At 37.6% G+C, this 25,928-nt stretch overlaps 1 protein-coding gene across 1 annotated transcript in view; it reads left to right on the top strand.

Annotated features, from left to right (window-relative positions):
• Positions 1-25,928, top strand: part of Plbd1 (phospholipase B domain containing 1) — a 59,977-nt gene that overhangs the window by 31,349 nt on the left and 2,700 nt on the right. The window contains exons 3-9 of the mRNA XM_013511442.1: positions 707-790; positions 3,883-4,021; positions 7,851-7,991; positions 8,438-8,582; positions 22,547-22,747; positions 22,856-22,996; positions 25,438-25,623. Coding sequence (XP_013366896.1) covers positions 707-790; positions 3,883-4,021; positions 7,851-7,991; positions 8,438-8,582; positions 22,547-22,747; positions 22,856-22,996; positions 25,438-25,623 — 1,037 coding nt within the window. The remainder of the gene's footprint in view (positions 1-706; positions 791-3,882; positions 4,022-7,850; positions 7,992-8,437; positions 8,583-22,546; positions 22,748-22,855; positions 22,997-25,437; positions 25,624-25,928) is intronic.

The raw sequence follows: 25,928 nt of genomic DNA, 5'->3' as shown, positions 1-25,928 counted from the left end.
AATATTTTCAAATTTAATGTATATATATATATATAAGGAATAAACTAGTGATGATAGCTTATGATAGCAAACAATTAAAGAGCAATTAAATATGCATCATAGGAGTGCATATATGAATTGCTATATATACAGTAGAATAGTATCAGAGGATGAAAAGAATTTGAACTGCAGATGATAACATGTTTCTTTAAGAAGCATGTTAAAAAAGTAAACAAGTTATAATGATAGGTCTTATTCCTAGTGATATGTTCTTATTCCTGGTCTGTTTGGAAACATGATAAATAATAGTATACATCATTATTGGTTAAATATATGGTGGTCATAAAACACATAAACACACACACACAGGCATAGTAAGTGAGATCCAAGATTGTAGTTACTTCTGGGGAGAAAGAAGGAGAATTACTGTCAGGAAAATGTGAACAAGGATGCTGACTCTAATATTTTGTTTTATATGCTAAAACATATGTGGCAAATATGAAAAATATAATTTAATAAAGTTAAGCAGTAGATACTTGGGAGTTTGTCATATTCTATATCTTTCTACATTGAAAATATTTCTTAATTTAAAGTATGAATTTTACTTACATAAAAAATTAGTAGGTTTGCAATTGGAGACCTACTTATTAGCCAAAATGTTAAGTTACTGTGATAGATAAATCCAAGCAGAAAAATAAGAATGTAACAATTCCATTTATCATTTCAGACACATGAATGACCACTTCACGAATCTCTACCCTCAGATGATCAAGAAACCATCTATCATAAGTCAAGTACAGGACTTTATGAAGTATGTATAAAAACTTTCCTCTTCTCATTGTTAAGACTGTAAAGCCTAAACCTGGCACTTTAAACAGTAATTATTCCTTTGCCAGTTTCTTTTTCTATCTGTTTAGTAGGACTCTAGAGTTGCAAGGGTAGCATTTTTTGGTAATAGAATGCCAATTGGTTGTAGATATGTCTTCTAATTTTGGCTCCTTCAGAAGTCAAACTGAATGTCACATTATCAGTTGCTAGCACAGCTCAAGGAAGACATCACCAGAGTGAAGCAGACAAAATAAAGTCCTTGGATCCCCTCCACATGGATGACCTTCCTCTTCCCACAGAGAGCTTTTTCTCTCCATAGCCCTTCGAGCATAACATTCATTTTGTCATCAAGGTGCATACATGTGGTCTATAAGACCCACATTTATTCCTTAGAATATTTCCATTGATGAATTATTAATTTTAATTTTATGAGTTTTATTATATTAGATGAGTACTTAAAACAAAAAGATTGCAAAAATAAAGTATTGAGTTTTTAATATTTATTGTTTATAAAAAAGCATCAAAATTTTCAACATCGACAAGCTTATGGGTACAAAGTCTAAAAAAGAACATCAGGAATAAACTCCCATATGAACTACAATGAAAATACTAATAGTACTCTAGAAAAAAGTAATCTTTACCTCAATAATCACATCTAAGGCAGTCCGTACACATGAGAGCAGCACATTCCAGGCACACGCATTGCTTACACTGGCAGCACATGTCTTTTGTTTTCCTGGCCTTTTTGTAGGACACACTTGACATCTCAGTGGGCTTTCTGTTTTGTCAGGAGTTTCTTATTATATTATATAGTGTGCAGTTAACAGGAACATAAAATATTAATACAATAAGGTATAAAATTCTTAATGTGTATTGTGTTTAGAATAGACATCAACATTTTTTGTTGTTTTTTTTTTTTTTTTTTTTTTTTTTTTTCTCCGGTACCAGGAACCGAACTCACGACCTTGCCCTTGCCAGGCAGGCGCTTTTGCCGCTGAGCTAAATCCCCAGCCCCGACATCAACATTTTTACATCAGCTCTGTACATCTTTACAAAACCCAAAGATAACATCAGAAATAAATTCCTATATGAACTACAATGAAAACAGCAATTGAACTGTTTCACAAGAATCACACCCAAGGCAGTCTTCACACATGACAGCTGCATGTTCCATACACACATCTTGCTCACACTGACAGCATGTGTTTAGTTTTACTTTCCTATGTGGCAGTCTTGTCACCACTCTTCTTGTTTTGTTAGGAGCTGCCTACTATATTGTACAATAGGCACTAAGCAGAGAAATATGTCAGTAAAATAAAATATCAAATATGTAATGAGTGCTTAGAATAGACATCATTTTCACATCAGCTGTTTACTTGCTTACAAAACCTAAAAGATAGCATCAAAAATGAAAACCTATGTGAATTACAGTGTAAACACAAATGCCCACCGCAGAAATAAGCTTTGCTTCAACTGTCCCACCCAAGGCAGTCTTCACACGGGACAAGTGCATGTTCCATACACAAGTACTGCTTGCGCTGATGGGATGCTTTGTTTTCCTGTGCTTTCTCATAGAGCACAGTTGACATCTTTTTTGTTTTCCTGTTGTTGTTGTAGAGGGTCTTTGGGACGCTGCACTTGCCTGTGCACCTGGCAGCTCACCAGTGTGCTCCACAATCTTTTGCGTAGTTTCCTGGGTAGAAACATTTTGTTTTTTCCTCTGCTGTGAAAGATCTCTTATGAGCTCTAGTCCCAATCCTCTAAGAAAATTTCTCCATATTTTGTACTCGTTATTTTGTTTGTAAATTATCAAACTATTTATGCCACACATGTTCAGCATTGAGTAAAACACAGCCATTGGCCAATGCTTTGTGTTTCAAGTGACATCATAGTTGCCGCATAAGTCACCAACATCTACACCATGTTTGGTTTTGCTGTTGAAAGTTTCTGTCTCAGACTTCCGTTTTGTCAAGGTTTCCCATCAGTATTTCTATCATGGTGACATGCTGACATCAGGAGTACCATTTTCCTTTTCTTTGCCATATATGAGGCCAATGTTTTATCTTTCTGAAATTCAAAGATTGTACTTTATACACAATTCTCTGTTTAGTAAGGGATGTGGACCCAGGCTTGTGCGTCAAGGGTTTAAGGTGCTTTCTTTTTATGGACCTGTCCGGTAACTGGCTGGTATCAGCTATTATCTGCAGTCATAAATCTTAACATCTTTTAATCCTTCTATAGATTAAAATTCTAAATAGTACATTTGTGGGATGATGACAGGAGATTAATTTAGGAACAGAAAGAGTCTTGGTTTGACCTTCCAGATCACATACTAAGCAACCTCTTCAGAAATGCTAAAAGTCCTCCCAAGCATCAGTTAAAAACAGTGGGCTTGCTCCCATGCTGCAGGACATTGTACTGTTCTAAGATTGATCCTGCGATAGCCTGAACAAATCAGAAATAGCTTTCTATATATAAGGGTATATGAAATCATCCCTATAAAGTACAGAAAGTAGAGAGAAGAGAGAATGAAAGGGCTACTAAAAAAATCATACTTTTTTGCTGCTAAGGCAGAGACATGGAAGCAGTTATTAATAACAACTGAAATAGAATGAACCATAAGCTATGAAAATGATCTGTGAGGTAATTATAAGCATACAAACCATCATGTTCTTAGCAGGCTTTTTTTCTTCTGTTGTTCTACATTACTGTGCTTATATACAAAACGTAAAGTTAATCAACCACTTACTGAGGTGATGTGGTTTTATATGAAATGCATATGAATAGTTTGTGTTTGATTTGTTCAGGTCTTGATATCATGAGTAGGCTAATACTGCACTTGTGCTTTGGTTCTAGATAGAGCTCAGAAGAAACTACTAAAGAATATGCATAATCCTACAGAGAAACTAAAAATCATTTAAGGCTTGCCCTGAAATTCTTTGAGTGACTGGACTACTCTAAGACCGAGAATTTAAGTCTCAGCAGTCTAAATCTTTGAGTGGATAAGCTCTAAATGCCTAGTTTGATTTAGCTTTGGGTGAGCAGCCATTGAGACCAGCCTCATTTCTCTTCCAGGAAGCAGGACACGTGGACTCGGGAAAACATCAAAGCAAACAAGAATGACTCGTTTTGGAGACACACAGGCTATGTTATGTCACAACTGGATGGGCTTTATGTAGGAGCCAGGAAGAGGGCTACAGCAGAAAATATAAAGGTAATGCGGCAGGGTTTTCCTGTGAAGAGACAGGGCACGGAGGCCTTTTTTCCAGAAGCAGCTTTATTTGTGCCAGAACTAACTCAGAGGATTCATATCCAAAGGCTGAGGGCCAAACGTGGCGTAGTTGTGCCCTTTTATACAATTTTTGTGTCTCTGTCTCTCTGTATGGGCATACACTTACATTTACGGTCCGGTTGGGTAGACAGTAACATTCTAAGTCTGGTTGGGTATGATTTGATTTATGTTCCAGAGTTACATCAGAACTACACATGCTTATACATGATATTGCTACACTGTAAAAAGTTCCCAACCCGACACTTGAGAGGGGCCCTACCACAGTAAGAGTTTTAAGAAACTGCACAAAGTTTATATGGCAAGAATATTGAAAGTGGTTTTTGAAACGACATTCCAATTTAGAAGTAGATCAAACTAGGATGATAGTATATTCCTGGAGACAAACTGCTGCATTTATTGCACCATAGCACCTAACTCATTGTCAAAGAATTTAAATTCGGTCTTTCATAATACGGCGCTCAGGAAAAGCTTTAAAAGCCTGGTCTGAATATATTGGCTTTTTCATTAACCTGATAAAGATTTCAGTGCTTTGGACTATGAGCTCCCTACGGAAAAATGTCCAAGTGTACAAGTAAGTGTACAAGTTTTGTTTCCCACATTCCAAACATTCACATAAACACATACACACATTAATTTGGGGGGCAGTCTACTGAATCGTCAAGGGTTCTAAGATATTATGTGGTATACTTCCAAAATTAAAGGTATTTTTGCCTACCAGCATAATGTGTATGTTATGCGCACACATATACATATACACATGTACACAAAAGATATAAATAAAAAGTTCATAGAAAATGATACAAATAATTATTAGTAGTATGAGCTCAGCCTTGCTCATAAGATTAGAAATACAAATTAAAACCATACTGAGAAGTATTTTCTCCCGTTTGGCAAAACTTCCAGAGCATGAAAATCTACCCTGTTGGCAAGTCTATGGGAATAAAAAGGCACTCACCTAAAATACTGGCAAAATGATACTAAAAACAGGTATTTTGGTGCTTTGTGCTAAAATCATGTGCTCATCTACCTTTTGACCCAACCACCCTACTTCTCGTACTATCACAAAGGTGCACGGCAGAAATACACTGTAGCAGATGTGTGAACCTATTCATTACATGAAATTTACAGTAAGAAAGCAGCTACATGCATAAAGGCCTGCGGGCATCATTGATGTGCTGTAAACAGAACTGAGGTAGCTCTCCGTACACTGCCAGGGAGTGACCTGTAGGTTTTTTATTCAGTGTCCAAAAGCAAGATCAAGAACAGTGTGTCTCATGCGCTACTTTTACATAAGAAAGAGAACTAGAGAAGCTTGGATTGATATATTTGCTTATCTTTTTGAGAAGAAACAGCAATAAATAACAAAAAACTAAAACTAAAGAACTAAATGATAAACTACAAAGGAAGGAAGAAAAAAGTGGAGGGAAGAGGGACAGAAGCAACATTTCTCCAAATGCACATGGCTTTATAGGTTTTAGAACCATGAAAGTACCGTTGATAATTTTTAAAAACCCAATTTAATCACAAAGAAGAAAAGAAATCCCTAAAAACGGAAAACAAATATGGAACGCATTGCTTTGCCCCTCACAAAAAGCTGTTATTCCTAGGGACACCGCAACTGTTGCAGAACATCCTCAGTGGGAGCGATACTAGGGACAAGACCTACCGCCAAAAAACAAACAGCAGCACCAGCACCAGCAACAAAATTTAAAGAAATGAAACCCCTCTTAAACTGTACGCAGTAATCTCACTTTAATGATATGTAGGTATTGATATTTTGAAATTTGACAGAGAAACTTGGAAGGGTAGATATAGAAAAATAAAGCAAATAAGTGATTTTGTCAAATGATTTTCAACCCAGGAAAAAAAATGAAGTAAAGACCCTGTGGTTTTTAAACTTGAAATATGGGTAGGAAAATATTTTTAGCTTCTTTTTAAAAATACATGTTTTCTTGACTTCTTCTCTGAAAAAGACCCTCAAAATAATGAGAACCTAGTAACTACTGATCATTCTCTGGGAGAATGTGATGTAAACAATGGCTTAAAGCACAAAACACTAACCGTGAAAAAAGATTTTAAAATTCAGTTAATGACAGTGAAGAATTTATTATTACCAAAAGATACTATATAGGAAATGAAAAGTTAAGCTACAAACCTAGAGAAGATATTTCCAATTATTTAACTAACAAGGGTTTTGCATCTAAGATGCACACAGAATACTAACAAATAAATTTTAAAAATAGAATATACTCAATAGAAAAAAACGAACAAAAAGTGTTAACAGAAATTTTATGTATGGTGGCCCATGAATATGAAGAAATCTTTAATGTCAAGGAAATGCATATTAGAACCTCAAAGAGATTCTATTTCGGGGGCTGGGGATTTAGCTCAGCGGCAAAGCGCTTGCCTGGCAAGCGCAAGGTCGTGAGATGGGTTCCCGGTACTGGAGAAAAACCAAAACAAAAAAAGCAAGAGATTCTGTTTCGCAGCACAATTGGGAATCTTCAATCACTCTGAAGGGAGTAAATTATTACAATCACTCTGGGAAAGAGATGCGAATTACATGTAATATTATAAAATAACATGTATTCTGCAAACCAGCAATTCCACTCAGAGACATGCTCGTACATGGACTCCGTGGACATAAAACTTCACAATAGTATTTGTCTTAACAAATGTATACGGCATTTTAAAAGTTCTAGAGGTATACACAAGAAACACATAAAAAATGGTAACATGGAGAAGTAGCAGGCAAATGCAGAACAAGAGGAGAGAAGGCTGACTACCTACTAAAGACCTTCTTATAAATTTTTAAATCTTGAATGATGAATATATTACTTATCCAAAAACCAAGGGAACATTTACATAAGTAAATTATTGGGCAGGGTTTTTTGCTTTTGTTTTTGGTTTTTGCTTAAAATGTCATTTCTAGGCGTCTCCCCACTACTTCTACTAAAAATCAGTTTATAGAAGCCCATCCCCAGGGTACTCCAGTGAGTTGCACCTTATTAGAGCGGAGTTAGCGCAAAGCTCGTGTTCAAATATCATCTGACAGTTACTTGAGGGCTGATGCACACAATCAAAATCAGAAGCATCTTAGATGAATATTTTGCTGTAAAACTTGCTTGCTGGGGTGATTTCCCCAGCAGTGTCTGGAGGAAACAGTTTTAGTTGCCCAAACTGGAAGTTTGCTACTGATTCTGCAGGTTAGAGGCCAGGGGTGCTACTAAACCCCTCACAGTGCACAGTGCCCCCAAAGAAAGAATTGTCTGGCTCAAAATGTCAATAATATCAAGCTTGAAAAACCTTAGTGTGGAGGAGCACAAATAGAAAAATCTAGGGCTGGGGATTCAGCTCAGTGGCACAGCGCCTGCCTGGCAAGCTTGAGGTTGTGAGTTCAACTCCCGGTACTGGAAAAAAAAAAAGAAAAAAGAAAAATCTGCTTGCCTGGCAAGCACAAGGTCCTGTGTTCAATTCCCAGTACAAAAAAAAAAAAAAAACCAGAAAAATCTAGTTTATTCTCTAAGGAGTCGCTTCCAGAATCTGTGGTTATCAACATGTACTGAGGCATCTCTTCTCAATTATAAAAAGCTATAAAAATTGTGTTGTAAGGTACAATAAAATCTAGCACATGTGTTTCAGTAAAGAAGCCTCACTCAAAAATAATTTAATGGAACCTTAACAAGAGAAAACCTAGAAAATGATCTGTGTCACGAATGAACACTTAGTGCAGTCTGTGTCCTTTCCCCAGCCCATGAGCATGTTTCAGATTCAGTTTCTGAATGCGGTTGGAGACCTGCTGGATCTGATTCCCTCTTTCTCTTCCACAAAAGACACTAGCACGAAGTTCTTTAAGAGATGGGACATGGGACATTGCTCTGCTCTTATTAAGGTAAGACGCTCGTAATAGCTCCTCTCTGCTTTCTGGTGCACACAGAGTCTTTGTATTGGTCAAGCAAGTGTGGCAACACCCTATCACCCCTGCCTCTGGCTGTGCGTCAGCTCATGAGTTCATCTGTGGTTGAAGTAAGTCCTGGAACAAACGTTAATAGAAGGAACTGGAAGAACACAATGTCACCCGTATTTCTTCTGTCATTCCTCTATGTTGCTCATACCTACCACTCTCCCTTTTTAGAATCTTCCATTCTGCATGGCAGAAGAACAGAGTCTATTTTGTGGACATTAAAGGTTAATATTGGACCCCTTAGTCTTATTTTCCAATAAGAAAGATAGCAAAAAAAAAAAAAAATACCTGAATGAATCCAATGTTCCCTCCATATAATATTGCAGTCAGCCTTCTCTGTGTCTCTGTGTCATTCACTGTGATTCTGGCTACAGGTTCTTCCTGGATTTGAGAACATCTATTTTGGTCACTCAAGCTGGTACACATACGCAGCCATGCTCAGGATATACAAACACTGGGACTTCAACATCAAAGATGAAGACACCAGCAGTAGCCGCCTCTCTTTCAGCAGTTACCCAGGTAACTAAATTTAGAGGAACACCTCGGTACTTTTTCAAGTCAAAATCTTGATGACTCAGAGTTAACTTGACAAGGATGAAGACATGTCTTGCAGTTAGTGTACAGTTTGACTTTTAGAGTGCCTTTTGGAGAAATATAGCTCTAATAAGTTTATTTAATAGAATGACATCAACTAGGTTAATAGATTTGTTGAGTAGAAAATACTCTGTACATGTAAATGGATGCATCTAAATTCGCTTCAACAAAGGCTGCAAGATGCTTTCCCAGGCTCTGCAGCAGGAGCAAAAGAGGAGCATGACAGAGTGGTTTCCAGGGTGCTGTGCTCCACTCCTCCTATTCACTGCAATATTCTCAGTGTTGCAGAAAAACTAATATCAAAGGGAACACTCCGCACAGAGGAGCTGGATGGCAACTTTTATTATGCTAGCGGACTGGTGGGAATCAGTTCCAAATCACCAGACCACAAATTAGCTTAGAGTTCAGTTTAAATACAGCTTGCAAGCAGAAAGTACAGGGATGATGGAAGGGTATTATATGATTAGTTACATGCATTGAGTCATATGTTGTCAAGCAAACAGATTTGCTGAAAAGGAATTGTTTGTCATAAGGTAGGAACATTCTGGGAAGGAGAGGAAGGGGTATGAGTGGGGCAAGTAGAATTAAACGGGTCCTTGACTGGGCCGGTCTGACCCAGACATGAAGTCCTTGAAGCAAGTTGGAAACAATATATATTTTTCCAACTAAGGAAAAACACAAGCTGGACACAGTCAAGTTGGCCCAGTGCATTATCAGAGAGAAGCAGCTGGATGCAGACAGTCAGGGCTGACTGAACTTAGCAGGTCATAGGCCATTAATTGATTTTTAACTTTTGCTATAAAATATCTACAAGTTTGCTATTTTATAACCACACCCTTCCAGCAGCACTTAACCTAGTGTGTGGCACCTAGCACTTAGTACATTTTTGCTAAGTCAGTGGATGAATGCTGTGTGGGTTTATAATCCTTTCTCCATAGTCTGGAAGGTCTCTACAATGCAGGTGAGATAATATTACGAAGACCGTATAAGCTTCAAAAATGTAACAAATATTATGAGTATTCCAAGGTACTATGATCAACCCATGTTCAAGAAAAAATAAAGGTCCATCTCTTAAAGAAGATAGTATCAAAGGATTTGTAGAAATTTAAAAACCACCACAGAATAGAAAGATTTTTATATATTTATTACCTTGAGACTTTGCTAAATTAACTTATTAATTCTAGTGGTTTTTTTGCAGATTCCTTGAGATTTTTTTATACTTACACTAATGTCATGTCTGAATAAAGAAAGCTTTTTTCCTTCCTTTTTTAGTATAAGCTTTGATGACTTTGTTCTGATTGCAGTGGTACTTTCAGGACGATGTAGATTGCAAGTAGCTAGCTTGGGAATCATTGCCACATTCCTGACCTTAGGAGAAAAGGGTTCAGTTTCAGCTTTAAGTATGGTATTAGTGTAGCTTCTTGTAGATGCCCATTATATGTCAAGGAAGACCCATTCTCGTCATACTTTGCTTAACATTTTTATCAATAAGTGGTTGTTGCATTTTGCCAAACCTTCGGCATCTATTGAAAGGAGCTCATGATTTTCTCCGTTAATATGGTGTTACACTGGTTGATTTTCAGATACGTATTAAACTAATTTGGCATTCCTGGGTTAACCCGCACTTTGTCATGAGGTATTATTCTTTTTTTTGTTTGTTTTTGTGATTCTGTTTACTATTTTGTTGAGGATTTTTTTCATCTACATTTATATGAGGTATTGGGTATTGGTCTGTAGTGGTCTGTAGGGTTTTATTTTTCCTTATGATGGTTTTGGTATTGGAATAAGTTTATACCTGAATATGGAATTATTTCTTTTAAGTTTTCTGACTGGTATTGTCACTCCTCTCAGTTTTTGTTCTGTTTTGGTCTGTAGTACTGGGGATTGAATGCAAGGTCTCATTTGCAGTAGGCATGGTAGGCAAGCCTACCACTGAGCTATATACCCAACCCTTTTTTGTTTTATTTTGAAACAAGGCCTCACTGTGTTGCCCCGTCTATCCTCAAACTTGTGATCTTTCTGTTTCAACCTCATGTGTAGTTGAGACTACAGACATTTACCCCCCACTTCTCAATTTATTTTCTCCTTTAAGTGTTTAATAGAAATCACCAGTGAAGCCTCTAGACATGGAGTTTTATTAATTGGAAAGTTCTTCATTAGAAATGCAAATTCTTCATTAATATAGGATCTAGTTTTCTAATTCTTAAATCAGTTTTGAAAATTTGTCTTTCTAGGAATTTGTCCAATTAGTCTAAACTATGTTTTGTTTTGTATTTGTAACATGAAGTTATTTAATTTTTCTTAACCTCTTATTGTGTATAAGGTCTATAATTGAGTCCTCTCTTATTATTCATGATAAAGGATGTCTCCATCCTTCTTTCTTGATCATTCCAGCTAGAACTATATTAATTTTACTTCTAAGAATGAGACTTTGGTTCCAATGATTTGTTTCCTATTATTTTTAAATTTTCTTTCTTCATTCATTTCTATTTTTATCATTATTTTTCTTCTATTTACTTTGCATTTAATTTGCACTTTTTAGCTCTGAAAGTGGAAGCTTAGACAATTAATTTGAGCTTCCTGGTAAAATAAATGAAACTATAAACTTTTAAATTTTAATGTTTTTTTCATTCAATTTAGAATATTGTCAAATTTTCCACATCATTTCTCTGATATATTGGCTATTTTGAAAGGTATTATTTAACTTCTGAAAAAATTGGAGGTTTTTCAGATGTGTTTCTGTCATTATTTTCTAATTTAATTTCCTTTTCTAATTCATTGCATTGTGATCAGAGGGCATACTCTGTATAATTTCCAACATTTTAAACTGTGAGACCTATTTTATGGCCCAGGATAGGTTCGTCTTAGCGAATATTCCATTTGTAGAGGTATAAAATTAATTTCTGGGTATTGTGTTCTATAAATAACAGTCAGATCAAGTTCATTAATAGTGTAGCACAAGTCTTTTATATCCTTAATTATTTCCTCTCTAGTTGTTCTGTCAGTTAGTGAAAGAAGAAAGTTTACACTCATGCTATAATTGTTAATTTATCTACTTCTCATTTTATTTCTAAAAGTTTTGCTTCATGCATTTTGATGCTGTCATTCTTTATTTGTATAAGTATCATATATTCCTTTTAAAAATATTGAACCTTTTTCTCTAGTATAACTTTGGTTTAAAATCTAGATTGTCTGGTATTAATATAGTCACCCCAGCATTCTTTTTTTATTTTAATTTTAAACACTTATTAGTACATGTCTGTAGTACATAACAATGACATTCAGTGTGGGTAATTGGTACATGTACATACCACATCTCAATTTTTTCCTGCTTTCTCACCACCCCACACTGCACCCCACACTTATGCTTACTGTTTGCATCTTGAACTTTCTCTAACCATTTACTTTCAACCTATTTCTTTGTGTATTTTCTTGTAGACTGCAAATAAGTAGTCTTTTTTATGTCAAGTGCTTTAGTGATGAAATTTAATATAAGTAAGTTTTCAAACATATTTTTCAATATATTAATTCTTAAAGTCTTTTCAGGCAAGGTGCTATTTTGTAAAAACCACTGTTAGGTTTGTCCACAGATGTAATTTTAATGTTGAAGGAAACTTTGATGTTGAATACAGCTTTACATAACGAAAAATTATAATAACTTTACTTCTCAAAGCAAATTATACAATTTGAAAGAGAGCCTTCAAACTTGTAAACTAAGCATTCTGACACAAATGCATAAATTTAAGTTGCTAACATTAAAGGAAAGTCACATGTCTATTTTGAGATGTGTAGCTTGATGTGGAGCAAAGTTCTGATCTTGACTCAAAGTACTCAGAGAGTAGTTGAGCAATTCTCTGTTTTGGGGTCTGAAAACTACCCACAAAAACTTTTCCAACCAAATAGATTAACAGAGAATTCCCTTTCTTACATAAAACTTCCTGGACCACACACCAAATACCAGCTGGAAAGACTCAGGCTCTGGTTTTTCTGAACCCACCCTATCTGGACTAGGGAGGAGCAATCAGTCTTGGTTCTTGTGTGCAGTGTTGTCAATGTTACATATACTCACATCTCAGGAAAACAATCAAGGTTTGATCTCATAGCTTTACCTAATATTCACATTCTACTATCCCACCCTAGTTGAAAATGTGTTTGTGTGTTTTATGGCTTCTTGCTTCCAAAATGCACAATTTAATATGAAAAATTAAATTACTATATCTCTTTACCACTAATGAAATGGTTTACAAAATTCCATTTCCCATGTTACCCTCCTCCTCTTCCTGTACTTCCTCCTCCTCCTCCTTCTTGTTCTTCTTTCAAGTCACACTTGACAATCTCCATCTTTTGATGGAAGTGTTTGATCCATTTACACTTAATATAAATATATATATTTGGATTTAAATCTGCCGTTTTGCTATTTAGTTTTTTTTTTCCTTTTCATGTTTTCCTTTTCCTGTTTTCCTGTCTTTTGTGTTAAAGATACAATAGTCTTTAAAAAAACTGTCTTTTAATGCCTTGGTTGGTTTTCTAGCTATGTTTCTTCACTTTGTTTTGTTGTTGCTTGCTGTTGGGATTGTAATATGCATCTTTAACTTATCACATTTAACATAAAGTTAATTATTATGTCTACTGAAAAATACAAATATCTTGCAATGGTAATAGTCCTATTTGCTGTTCCTCCTCTTCTTTATGCTATTGTTGTCAAACATATATACATGATAGATAGATAGATAGATAGATAGATAGATAGATGATAGATAATAAACCCACCAACATAGTGCTATAATTTTATTTAAACATTTTTTTCTTCTAAGCATATTAGAATGATAAATATGTTCTATATATACATCAGTCATATATGTGAAGTATTTGACTTCATGACTGATAATTTTTGTTTTCTTTGTGTTCATTCTACTTTGGGGTTTGCTGATTTTATAAGATTTATAAATTAATATTTCCATCAAATTCAAAGATTTTTCTGCAGTTAAACTTTTTCCATCTCCTGTGCTCTGTCCTCTCCTTCTGGAACTCCAATTATTTATCTGTCAAATGCTAAATATTTTATGGCACATCTTTCAGGCTTTGTTAATTTTTCTTCAATCTCTTTTTCTCAGTTCTTCAGATTGTGTGATTTCTATTGATCTACCTTTACCTTTGCTGATCCTTTCTTTCTTCTACTATCCCAAATTTACTTGTGAACAATACAATGAATTTTTCATTTCAGTTCTTGTAATTTTCAGATCTAGTATTTCCAGGTCTTTAGCTTCCATTTCTTTGTTGAAATTCTCTCTCTGGTAACTCTTAATAACCATATTTACCTTTTTAAAACTGTTTGAAGGCTGAGTCTAATATGTAGGCCTACTCTGAAACAGTTTGTGGTGATTTTTCTGGGTCATGCTGTTACCGTCCAGGGGTCTGTGAGGCCCTCTTTTTCAGCTTCTTTGTATCACCAACAAAGAACTGGAAGCTAGCCTTCAAGTTAGACTGCAAAAGCAGAAATTTATTGAAAGCAAAAGTACACTTACGGAGGCTGAGCAGGCCAGTGCCAGTGAAAGAGGAAGGCATGCCACAAGACTTTCAGTGTGGTGTGGTATTCTAGTTTCTTATTTTGCTCCTCCCACTATGGGGAAGTCTTGGGCCCTGTGGGGAATGATGGACAGCTCTCTTGTATATAATATTTGGGTTTCTGCATATGTTTTCTCCCTGATACCATTGTGTTTAATTAGATTCGTGAAATACAATCCCTATGCATGAGGGCGTAAGTGCCTCTGTGGTCCGCCAGAAGTATGTCTGAGCATATCAGGGAACTTTCCCTGCTGCAGGTACAGTGGCTTTGTCGTCTGGCTCTGCAATGCAGTAGCAACAACGTTTTAACCACAGAAGCAGGTGCAGAGGTGGGCTAGTGGAAGGTCTCAGGGTAAAAGTAGATCAGTTGGTACATCTTGCCTTACCAGGTTTTCTCCTCCCTCATGCATCCACCCTGACTGTTCTGGTGTTTGTGCCTTCCTGTTTCTTTTATTGTTGAGTAATTTTTGATTGAAATTTGGATGTTAAAATAATTCTGGAACTTAATTTTTAAAATTCTTTTTTTAATAGTAGGCAATTGCCTCACTTGTACTCAAACTTCAAAATATGTCTCCCTTGTCATGAGCACCAGCCAGTGTCTGTAGTCAGTGTTGTTTACTTTCAGCTGTCTCTTCAACTTAGCCTCTGGAAAGCTGCCCCTTTATCTATATTAGTAGTATGAGTTGGGAACACCTTCAGTCAAAGCTGCAACCAACACACTTCTCACTAGAAAAAGTTGTGTCTTAAAACATCTCATTTCTTTCTATTTTTTACTCTGAGTTCCTTAGAATCTCCCACACTCATGGATAGTCAGCAGTCAACTAAGAAATTGGGTAGAGTTTATATTTAGATTTTGGGTCTCTGAGCTTCTGTAGGTCTCTTGTTCTAAATATTCCCTTCAAATTCCCAACTGTTGTGCAATGCTGAACTGTGATATTTTCCATCTCAAGTCAGTATGGCTGCAGTTTTCTACAGCCAGAATGGATGAGGAATGAATGTAGTAGATGGCTAACACTGCTATAATGAAGCGCCCCAGACTGGGTAGCTTGAACATCAGAAATTAATTTTCTCATGGTTCTAGAGACTGGAAGTCCAAGGTCAAGGTTGGTTTGGTTTCTCTTAAGGCCTCTCTTTGGTTTGCAGATGGCCATCTTCTCACTGTATCCTTACATGACATTTTAACTGTATGCACTTCCCAGGTAGTTTATCTATCTTTTGAACTTTCCAGGTACCTTGTATATAATTTTTTTGAGTCCGTGTTTCATATTTGTATCTGTGTCCCCAAGGCAAGCTCAGAGTCTTAGGCATTATAATTATTAACTAAATGTTTGTGGAAAGGAGGGAGGAAAGAAAAAAAGGAAGGAAAGGAGGAATGCTATGCTCTGTATTACTATAACAAAATAACAGAAGCTAGGTGCTTTATAAAGAAAAGAGGTTTCTGGAGGTAGAAGGACAGAGTACCAATATGGGGTTCTGGTGAGGACTGCATGGTAGATGCATCACATGGCAGGAGCTTGTGCAAGAGAGAGGTCATATAATGAGAGAAGAAGGAAGAAACCAAAGGAGCCAGACTCACTCTTGTATAAGAACTTGCTCTGTAGGAAATAATCCAGTTCTCTGAGATCTAACCTACTCTACAAGACCATCATTAAGAGTCCACAAGAGTAATCATGACCCAATTACCTCCAACTAGGTACCACCTCTTAAAAGTCCCGCCATCTTTCAACACCGCTACAGTGGAGACCAAACTTCTAGCATATAAACCTCTAAGGAACAAACGATACCAAACCATAACAGGGAAGAAAAATGAACAGAAAGAGATAGACAGATTATGGATGATTCACTGTATTGTGGACATGGTGGAAACTAAAAGGAGGAAAGAGAGAAAAATAAAGGGAGAGGAGGGAATAATGGCTTGTACTGTAACTTCACTGTTTTCTATTTATATCGCCCTGTCTTTTATATCTTTGATTTAAAACAAGAACCCGAAATGTTCAGGAGCTGTTAACAAGGCATTTCAATTGGAAACCCATGTGTTCAGCACAGGAGTTATATCTTTAATCTTTTAGAGCCAGTCTGATGATAAATGACATGGCTAGGAGCCGGGGTTTTTTAGGAATTAGGTGATAAGCAAGTTTTAAATAAATAACGATAATTTGTGCTCAGGTTGTTACAAAGGAAAAAGGAAGACAGAAATCTCTGAATTTATAATGTCCCACGTGTCTGCCTCTGTCATACTTGCTGATTTTGGAATGCATTGTTGCAACTAAATATATTCAGTTGTCACAAAACCCTAACAAGGGGATATTTTATCTTCCTTCTCAAAGAAAACAACAGGTTCAGGGAAGTTAAATAGGTCACGCAACTCTGGATGAAGACAGTGTTAAAATGAAATTTTGCTTACTATAAGTTTTCATTTACCTTTTCAGAGATGGTTCAATTTACATTTAAGTGGTTCAAATGAAAAGAGCCGTGAACTCAAAGGACCTCTTGGCATGCCAGATGGGTGGCAACTCTTGCGTGGGAACAAAAACTGAAACCTCTCCAAACTGTTCTCAGATACCCCGTCACCTCCCCCACACATATGCATATCTCTTCAATGTAAATGTTGCTCACATTTTCCTGTGGTGCTCCCTAGAAGTTCAGATCCCACAGTGCAATCCACAACATTTGTTATTTGAAGGCTGTGGCATTTATATCAGGCACCCTGGGTGAGTCTAGCATACAGGTGCAGAGTCCATCCTTTGAAACTGTGGCAACTCTTGTGGTCCGTGTAGTAAAAACTTCATTCAGACTTTCCTTATTTGAAGTTCATGTCCTTGAAAGAATAAAGGGTAAAGAAAATAAGGCTAAAGCCCCAGGAAGATGTAGTCGTGTCTTCCCAGTCCAGAATCTTTCCATAGGATATAAAATTGTCTATTTGACAGATGGATGTTGTGGACATCTTTAATGCATTATAATTACTTTTATTAATTTCATTCTATCTCTTTGATCTTAAAGACGTTGGCCATAAATGTGAAATATATGCAAACATTCCACAAGTTGAGCATAGACCAAAATCCATGTTCTCTATTTTAAAAAACTAGAACCATGGGAAGAAAAGAAGTAATAGTAGAACTAAGGCATGTATTCCAAGGGATTATAAATTCTGTAGCTCTTAATCTTTGTTTTCTTAAGTACCTTTTGTATGTCTTTACCTCCCTGTGGCACCAGCCCAGGACTCTGATGTCTTCTGCCGTTCACATCTGTCTTAATCATCTTTCACCATCTGGTTCAGAGTGCTTCCTCCTTCTATTCTTGCAGAAATCGCACCTTATTTTCCATACTTTTCTTGACTGACTGGTTCTAAGGTGGCTCCCCCAGCTCCACCCTGTCTAAACATGCAAGTCCTCTCTTGACTCACCGGTCTTAATTGTTTCTAAAGTACTTGCTCCATTATGTGTGTTCATAAGTGATCTCACCGTTTGCATGCCTACATATTCGTTCCCAGCACATCTGTCAGGCGTGTAAAGTGGAAGAGGCATGTGGTCAGAGACATACTTATTCCTGACCCACTGTTTATTGGCTTTAAATAATTTGAATAGCTCATCTAAGCACTTTTTGTAAAGATCAAATGATAGCTCTGTCCTTCATAAGAAGGTCACTGGTACGTAGGAGATGCCAAATGAATGTCACTGCTGTCTTCTCCTTCTTCCTTAGAGTTCAGAGTTATTTACTGAACCCCTGCTATGGATCAAACCCTTTACTTGGTGTTGAACAAACACCAGTTAACAAGGCAGAAAAGGTCTCTTCCCTGATGGAGCTCACCTGCTATGGGGTAAATAGAAAGGGAAAAAGTAAATAAATTGTATAACTGAAATTAAGATAATTTACTTTTGATTAAAAACGTTTCATTTTGATGTGGATGATAATAACAAAATTCTGATTAAATACAAGCCCACTTCCTTTATATTTACATTTCACTTGAATATGAAACCCTGAAGAGATTAATTCCTTATGTGGACACTGCAGGACATTTTGGCTTCACACTAAGGGCTTGGATATGCAGCAGGCACATTCTCTGCTGACCACATTTCTACACAGGACTAGTTTGAAATGCGCTCAGTAACTATTTACTTCATTGAAGAAAAATCACTGGAAGAAGGAGAAATTGATTTTTATCAGTTAGGATCTTTGCAGGCAGGGAAGCATTTAAGTTCCGTTGTATAAGGTGGAAGGCCTTGGAAGGCCAAATCCATTGTGGAATAGGCAAAAGAAAGGACTTTGTATCCTAGGGTAGCAAGGTGCTCATGGGCTTCCTTTTCTTGGAATGAGTAAGCAGGATATTTTCTGGTTGCAGACACGACCTCAGAGCAACAGTTCTGAAGGGAGGGAGGGAGGGAGGTGGGGATGGGTGCCTGGCATGAGTCTTTGGAAAAACTCCTCGGGAATTCTGATAGTCTCTGTGCTGAGAAGCATTGTATGGTGTTTGGTGACTGTCAGACTGGCTTAAAGAAATCAGACAGCTAAGGGCAGGGTGGTGCTTTCTACAGTTCTGAGCAATGATATTGCCCATCCTCAGCAGTGGGAATAAGCTGAGAAGAGAGGCTGAATATGATGCGAAATCATCACTTTTTTAAAAAAGAAAGTAAGAGAATGTCGCATCTATCTCTGTTAAAATCAAATGGCAGTAAGGCAGTTCAAAGCAAAATGTATTATACAACTGAATTACTATCACTGTATCAGTTAGCTATAGTTGCATAAAAAAAAATCACACCCAAATGTTTGAGGCTGAGAGCAATGTGTGATTGTTCTTACTTTTGAGACCACAGGTCAGCTCACTGGTTCTTTCTGGACCTCTGAGTGCATTCATGGACCAGTTTGTCTGTGGATTGGAAGCCAACACTGCTGACCTTGGACATACTCTCTAGCATGTGTGGGGTTGGCTGAGGTGACTGGTCCTTCCTCACGTAGCTTACATGTTACAGATCAGGCTAAAGTGGGCTTGCTTTAGAAGGCAGTGGTGGGGTTTTCAAGTGAGCGAACCTGTGCAGGTCTGTTGAGGCCTTTGCTCCGAGCTGGAAGATTCTATAGCTGCAACCAAGTTCCAAATGCAGTCTGGATTTAACAGGCACGGAAGTAAAAACTTCCCGATGGTAGATGCAGCAAAGTCACATTGCAAAGAATATGGACATAGGAGGGTGAAGACCAGCTGCACAACGACTTTTACAATCATGACCCTGCAACAGACCTTGAATTGTACAGTAATCCTCGCTTACCCGTGCAGGATACATTGCGAAACCCCCAGGGGGTGCCTGAAACATCATAGCGCTGAACCCTACACATACTCTGCTTTTTCCTATCAAGTATAATTGTAATAAAGCTTAATTTATAAATCAGGCACAGTAAGATAGCAGTAACTGACACAGATTTTAAAATTATAATATACTGTTGTGAGTTATAACTTGTTTATTCTGAGAATTTTTCCATTAATGTTTTCAGACTGCAGTTGACCACAGGTAACCAAAACTCAGAAAATCAAACCAAAGATCTGAGGGAGTTGCTGTGGTTATTTATGTTCTTGGACAACACTGAGTCCACTTTTCTAGAAGGAAGGACTGTGTTTGATTTGCACTTCTGGATTTTGGAGGTGTCAAAGCCTGCAGTGTGCTAAGAGGCATATTATAAACATACTTAATAGAATAATTTGGGTAAACTTTTCTGGGTTGTACTAAGCGATAGGTCTACATGGTGTCGGGATAGTGGTTACTGTTTATTTTTGCAATTGCATTTTTTATGGGTTTTAAAATGTGCTTCATTAACTGAAGGGGTTCCCTTTTAGTCTTCAGTTAAATTCAAGAAAAAGGTTACCATAAGTGATTTGCATGCTGGCTGGCATTCCTAAAACAGTGGAGCGCTTCACTTTCTCTTGATCTCAGAGAGTTTGCCTTCTAAAGCCGCTAATGAAAGATGAGAGCAAGAGCATGGTTTTTTATAGTCGAAGAACATTTGTTTCTCTAACAAGGTAGTGTCAGGACTTTGTTCCCTCTCTAGGCCTTTTCTTTATTTTCTTACACTCTAAAATGTAGAAATAGCCTCAGATGTAGCTTTTGCAAATCACTTCGTGTTTTTTGTTCCGTATCTCTGGGTAACCTATATTTTTTCCATCTCCCAGTGTCTCTAATAAAAAATCTTGCCCTAAAATGAGTCTACTCCTTTAAACAGTAGTGTTAGTCATTTACGTGCTAAAGAATGCTGCCCTCTTGTGTCGACAGAGGCTATAGTAAGAGGTGAGCAAATTTACAACGCCAAAAATGCAGCATTCTATCCCAAGGGGATTTTCTACCAGACAACTTCCTCAAGGCTACCAAGTACGGTTGTACGGTTTGAACACTGCAAAAATACACCAGACCAAGAAATAAATGAATACTTGTTGAAAAGTGCCCTACAATTATTCATCAAGCTTCATATTCTGTGTTGGGGCTATGACTTCCGGGAGATGTTATTCATTAAAATTTCACTGAAAGATGCCATCAAGTCTTGTACCACCTGGAGACTCCAACTGTCTGTCCTTTACACAAACTCCTGTAGAGCCTAACTAACATCAGCCTTGTGGAGAAGAAGCTCATGAAGTTAGGGGAATATTTCTCTCATCGGGTAACTTTCCTACTCAGAAATTAAACTTAGATCGCCAGAGCTTACAGACTTCACTTAACCCTAGGTTATCTCAGAAAGAAAGTAGGACTAGAGAGGCAGAATGAGAATTGCCAAATTTGATAGAGGAGTGTAGGGGTGAAGGCCTTCTTGTTCTCAATGCATGGTTAAAGTTTTTAGCTTAAAGCGACCTCTTTATTGGGCCCCACCCTACCTTTCCATTCCAGCTATAGAGTAGATGAACAATAGCATGGATCGTGCTGGTGAGATGATTCAGTGGTTCACGAATGGATATTTTTTGCACATTAGTAGAAAAGTATTTGTTTCAATGTGTTTTATTTGGGGAAGCAAACAAAAACTTTAAACTCATGGTTCCTTAGACATTGATGTATATGACAAGGTTAAATATTTTAAGTTTGAAAAGGGGCTTAAAGAAAATTATTCAGTAATACCTATGTTAAAGAGCATGATTTAGCTCTTCACAATATATATTTATTAAAATATTGTGCTGTATATGACAAACGTATATAGCTTTTACTTTTCAATTTAACAATAAAGAAAAATATTAAAGTTTATTTTATTTATTTATTTATTTATTTTTGGTTTTTCTCCGGTACCGGGAACCGAACTCACGACCTTGTGCTTGCCAGGCAGGCGCTTTGCCGCTGAGCTAAATCCCCAGCCCAATTAAACAGTTTAGACAGTGCTCAGATATGACAAAAATGATGAAAGTGATATATGGTAGAGGTTTGAAACTATTTCAGTCTATTCTGACATAACACCTAAAACAGAGTAATTTACAAATAATAAACATTTACCACTCATGGTGATGGAGGCTGTGAGGTCCAGGATGAAGGTACCAGTCAGTCCTGGGCCTGGGAGGACCCTTTCCAATACACAGCAGCATCTCTGTGTCCTCACATGATGGAAAGCGCTAGCCAGCTCCCTTGGGCCTCTTTCATATGGCCATTAATTCCCTTCATGAGCATGTGCCACAGTTTATCACTTTGGTCCCTTCCGACTGTCTCCCTGGGGGCCTTTCCTGTCATTTCTTTAACCGTTTGTCCATTACTGTTACTAGTGACAGTATCACCTCTTTTCTGGTGACAGATGTATCTGATCTCTCACCTTCACACTCACCCCAGCATAAACTGCGAAACAAGCCTAACAAAAAGACTGTCTCCACTGATTTTCCTATGTTGCCTCCAACATTTGGTCCAGGAAAAAGGTCCTAGTTTTAAAATCAGGTCCACTCTTTTACATAGAGATGTTTCCCATTTATAGAAATCATACAGTCTTATATAAAATGTGTCCAGCTGAGACCAGTAGAAAGAGAAAAAAGTGAAGACATCCAAAGTCTTAATTATCCAACAATAAAGCCTGCTCAGACCTTCCCTAATTAAAAAGTTCTACAAAATACTAGGGCCTATTTATGCTTATCATTTTAGGAACTTGGAACATTCCTGCTTTGATGTATTTTTGAATCCCAAATCATAAAATCAAATACTCAATATTGGATTCACCTCTATAAGTAACACAAGTAATCCAAAGCTGGGAGAGCTACTGCAAATCAAGGAGGATAATAAGTAATACTTTGCAAAATGCAGTCTGTATGTGTAGCTCTGTGCTAATGATGATGGTTCAGTATTGCATGTGTGTGTATGGTAATTCATGTATTTGTCTTCCTGTAGGGTTTCTGGAGTCCCTGGATGACTTTTACATTCTTAGTAGTGGTTTGATATTGCTGCAGACCACAAACAGTGTGTATAATAAAACCCTACTAAAGCTGGTGACACCCGAGTCTCTCTTGGCTTGGCAAAGAGTTCGTGTGGCCAATATGATGGCAGATGGCGGCAAGAGTTGGGCAGACATCTTTTCAAAATACAACTCTGGTAAGTCATCCTGCGGACTCTCTTGCAGGCATGTGCATATACTTAACCTTTCAGTTGTTAACCGTAGAGCCACATCCATGTATGTTTTTGTGTCTTTCAATATTTCAGGCACCTATAATAATCAATATATGGTTCTGGACTTGAAGAAGGTGAAGCTGAATAAGAGTCTTGACCGAGGCACACTGTATGTTGTGGAGCAAATTCCTACATATGTAGAATATTCTGAACAAACTGATATTCTACGAAAAGGTACCTTCTTCATGCTATGTCTGGAAGTCTGATGAGTGTGTGTATGTATGCTGGGGGAATGGGGGATGGGGGCATGGTGATAGGGGAGGGAACAGCGTGGAGAATCACACATGGTGCCGTCACTAGCTGTGCTGGGAAAGAATTGCCTGGATCAGCACATGTGAACTGACACCTCCAATGCTTCAGAGACCATATGCAAATGGCAAACTAATTTCTCTTGTCTCTGGTATTAACTTCTGTCCTGGGCTCTTGGCCAGAGCTTAAGGTTTTAGTTCAACAAGTATTTATATAACACTATTCTGGCTCAGGGACAGAAAAGCACGGACAGCCGTGCATGCTAGGACCTCAGTAGTTAATGGGATTCATCAGAAAGAGTAGATTTCAGGAGTAAGAGAACAGCTCAGATATCTAAAGCCCTGGAATCAGTGTCTGGATTTGAATCTTGGTTCCTTAAAACTGAGGCAAATTATTCAAACTCTCCAGATCTCACTTTCTTCATCTGTAAAATAGGACAGTCAAGGCGCAGGTCCACAATCACTAATCTGCAGTTTTGAAATCCCAAAACCGTAAGCCAAGGGTAGTGGCACTGTAATAAAAAATGCTGCCACCCCCCACCCTGCCAGTATACTTCCGTTTCTTAGGTGCCCAGGTCTGGTTGCTTCTAGTCTCTTAGAAATGGCTGGTCATTGTGATGCATAGCTGGTCACTATCATGCACATTGTATAAACCAATCCCAACTGACAAGCAGTTCTGCCTCTATACTTCCTGCTTGCCTATCCTATATAAGCCCTAGACCACCAGAGATCAGGGTCTGATATTCTGGGAATGACTCCAATCAGTGCTCATTGACATAAATAAATCTGCCTCCAAATCCTGGGTGTCGTTTCAGTATTTCTGCTTGCCATTGTAGCACATGCCTCAATCCGTTATTTGGGAGGCTGAGGCAGGAGAATTGAAAGTTTGAGGACAGCCTGAGCCAAGACTCCTGTCAAAAGACAAAAGTCCTAAACTGTATGTAAAACCAAAAGTTGTTTTGGTTCTAAATGACTTAGTCACAAAATATGACCTGAACTCATTTGCAGCAAAAATTGCCAGAATGGCCCTAAATGAATTCAAGCTTTTTGTCATTCCTTTTAAAGATACAATTGATACTACAGTATCAGTCTTTGATTATGAGCCATGTGAGATACTCCCCACAGAGAACATTTTATTGCATTGTAATATACATACGCCATTGCTATAATTAAAATCCAAAAATCTCTATATTCTGAAACTCTTTGGTCCCCAGGAATTTTTGGACCTGGGAAAGTGGAACTTTACAATTTCATAGGATGATATGGCTTGAATCTAGTTGTTACCCCAAAGCCTTATGCAGTCATAGGTGGGACTTTTCAGAGGTGGCTGGATCTAGGGCTCGTGCTACTGAGATCAAGGAGTGATGCTGGCATTGATTCACCGTGTGATGCTAGGATTAAGGGAGTGAATGCTAACCACCCTAAGGGCAGGTGGCCTGGGTAAAATACAAGGCACAGAAAGAGCTGTGGTCTTCTCTTGCTGCTGGTCACTTGCTTGTGCTTTGGCTGTGGTCTGTCTGCCATGAGCTATTTCTCTTCTGGGATGCCCTTCCACTATGCCAACCTGCTTTGGAGCCAACTGATTATGAACTCACACCTCTACAAACTGTGACCCAAAATAAATCTTTCTTCCTTTAAATTTGGGTGTCAGATATTATTTCTCAGCAATGAGAAAAGTGAACAAGACAGTCATGAATCAGCGGAGACAGGTGGTTGCTTGTAGCAAGCATCTCTCTCCTAAAGCACACTATTATTATTACGCTCTTAGCAGCTGACTGGACCAGCCTTAAAGGTCAGACAGCAAGGTTCTCAGTTTTGAATTGCTATGCTAACCAAGTAAACACCTAATGATTTGGCTTCACTGATTAATTTTTCTACAAGGAAAGAAGGTAGATTTCCTACTTGGTAGATATGAATTGGTTGATAGCTGTGATTCCCATCTTTAAAAAGTCTGTTTGATAGTAAAGTGTCATGTGCATTTAATTGGTCCAAGTCTTTCCGCATTGAGATGCCTCATCCCGGAGTCATTACAAAATCAATGCAGAGACCTGGGAAACAAAATAAGGTCCTGATCCCTAAGGCCCACATTTTATTATGGTTTTGTTCCTATTATCTATCACCTCATCTATTGCAGTAGTCTCCGAATTAGTCTCTTTTCTTCTCTTCCACCTTCACTGTTTTCTCTTGTCAAAACTTTGCATTTTCTAAAGAACAAAAACTAAACTCCTGAATAGGGTTTACATTTACAGCTTCATTTTCTGTGCAGCTTCACTGTGTAATACACACAGGACAATTTTCAAAATAAACTACCAGTAATTTCTTTTGCTCCCTCCTCCTCACTCTTTCATCTCTTCCATTCCGAATCAGGATACTGGCCTTCCTACAACGTTCCTTTCCATGAAAAAATCTACAACTGGAGCGGCTACCAGCTATTAGTTCGCAGGCTGGGTTTGGACTACTCTTATGACTTAGCTCCACGCGCCAAAATCTTCCGGCGGGACCAAGGAAAAGTGACTGATATGGCATCCATGAAATATATCTTGCGATACAACAGTATGTAGCTCATTTCTCAAGAATTTATTCTTCAAAACTCCTTTTCTTCCCCATGAATAAAAAATCAATGTAAGTTTATTAGTTCTGTACTACAGAGAATTTTAAGAAGTTATTTAACTAGTGTTCAATTAATACAATACTCAACACACTGACTTTTGATTTCCCTTATGAGATTCTACAGATTTTTTAAATGAAAATATTACATGTAAAACACAAAGAGGTAACCCATGCAGCCCCTATTCCCCCACCTGCCCCCACAAATTTTCTTCCAAGGACAAAAGTAGTTTATAAAACAAAAAATTCGT

The sequence above is a fragment of the Chinchilla lanigera genome, unplaced genomic scaffold, assembly GCF_000276665.1.
Source record: "Chinchilla lanigera isolate Chin_1 unplaced genomic scaffold, ChiLan1.0 scaffold00012, whole genome shotgun sequence".
Taxonomy (NCBI): Eukaryota; Metazoa; Chordata; class Mammalia; order Rodentia; family Chinchillidae; genus Chinchilla; species Chinchilla lanigera.
Note: the sequence above shows the minus strand (reverse complement) of the source record. Positions and strands in the feature narration are given on the sequence as shown.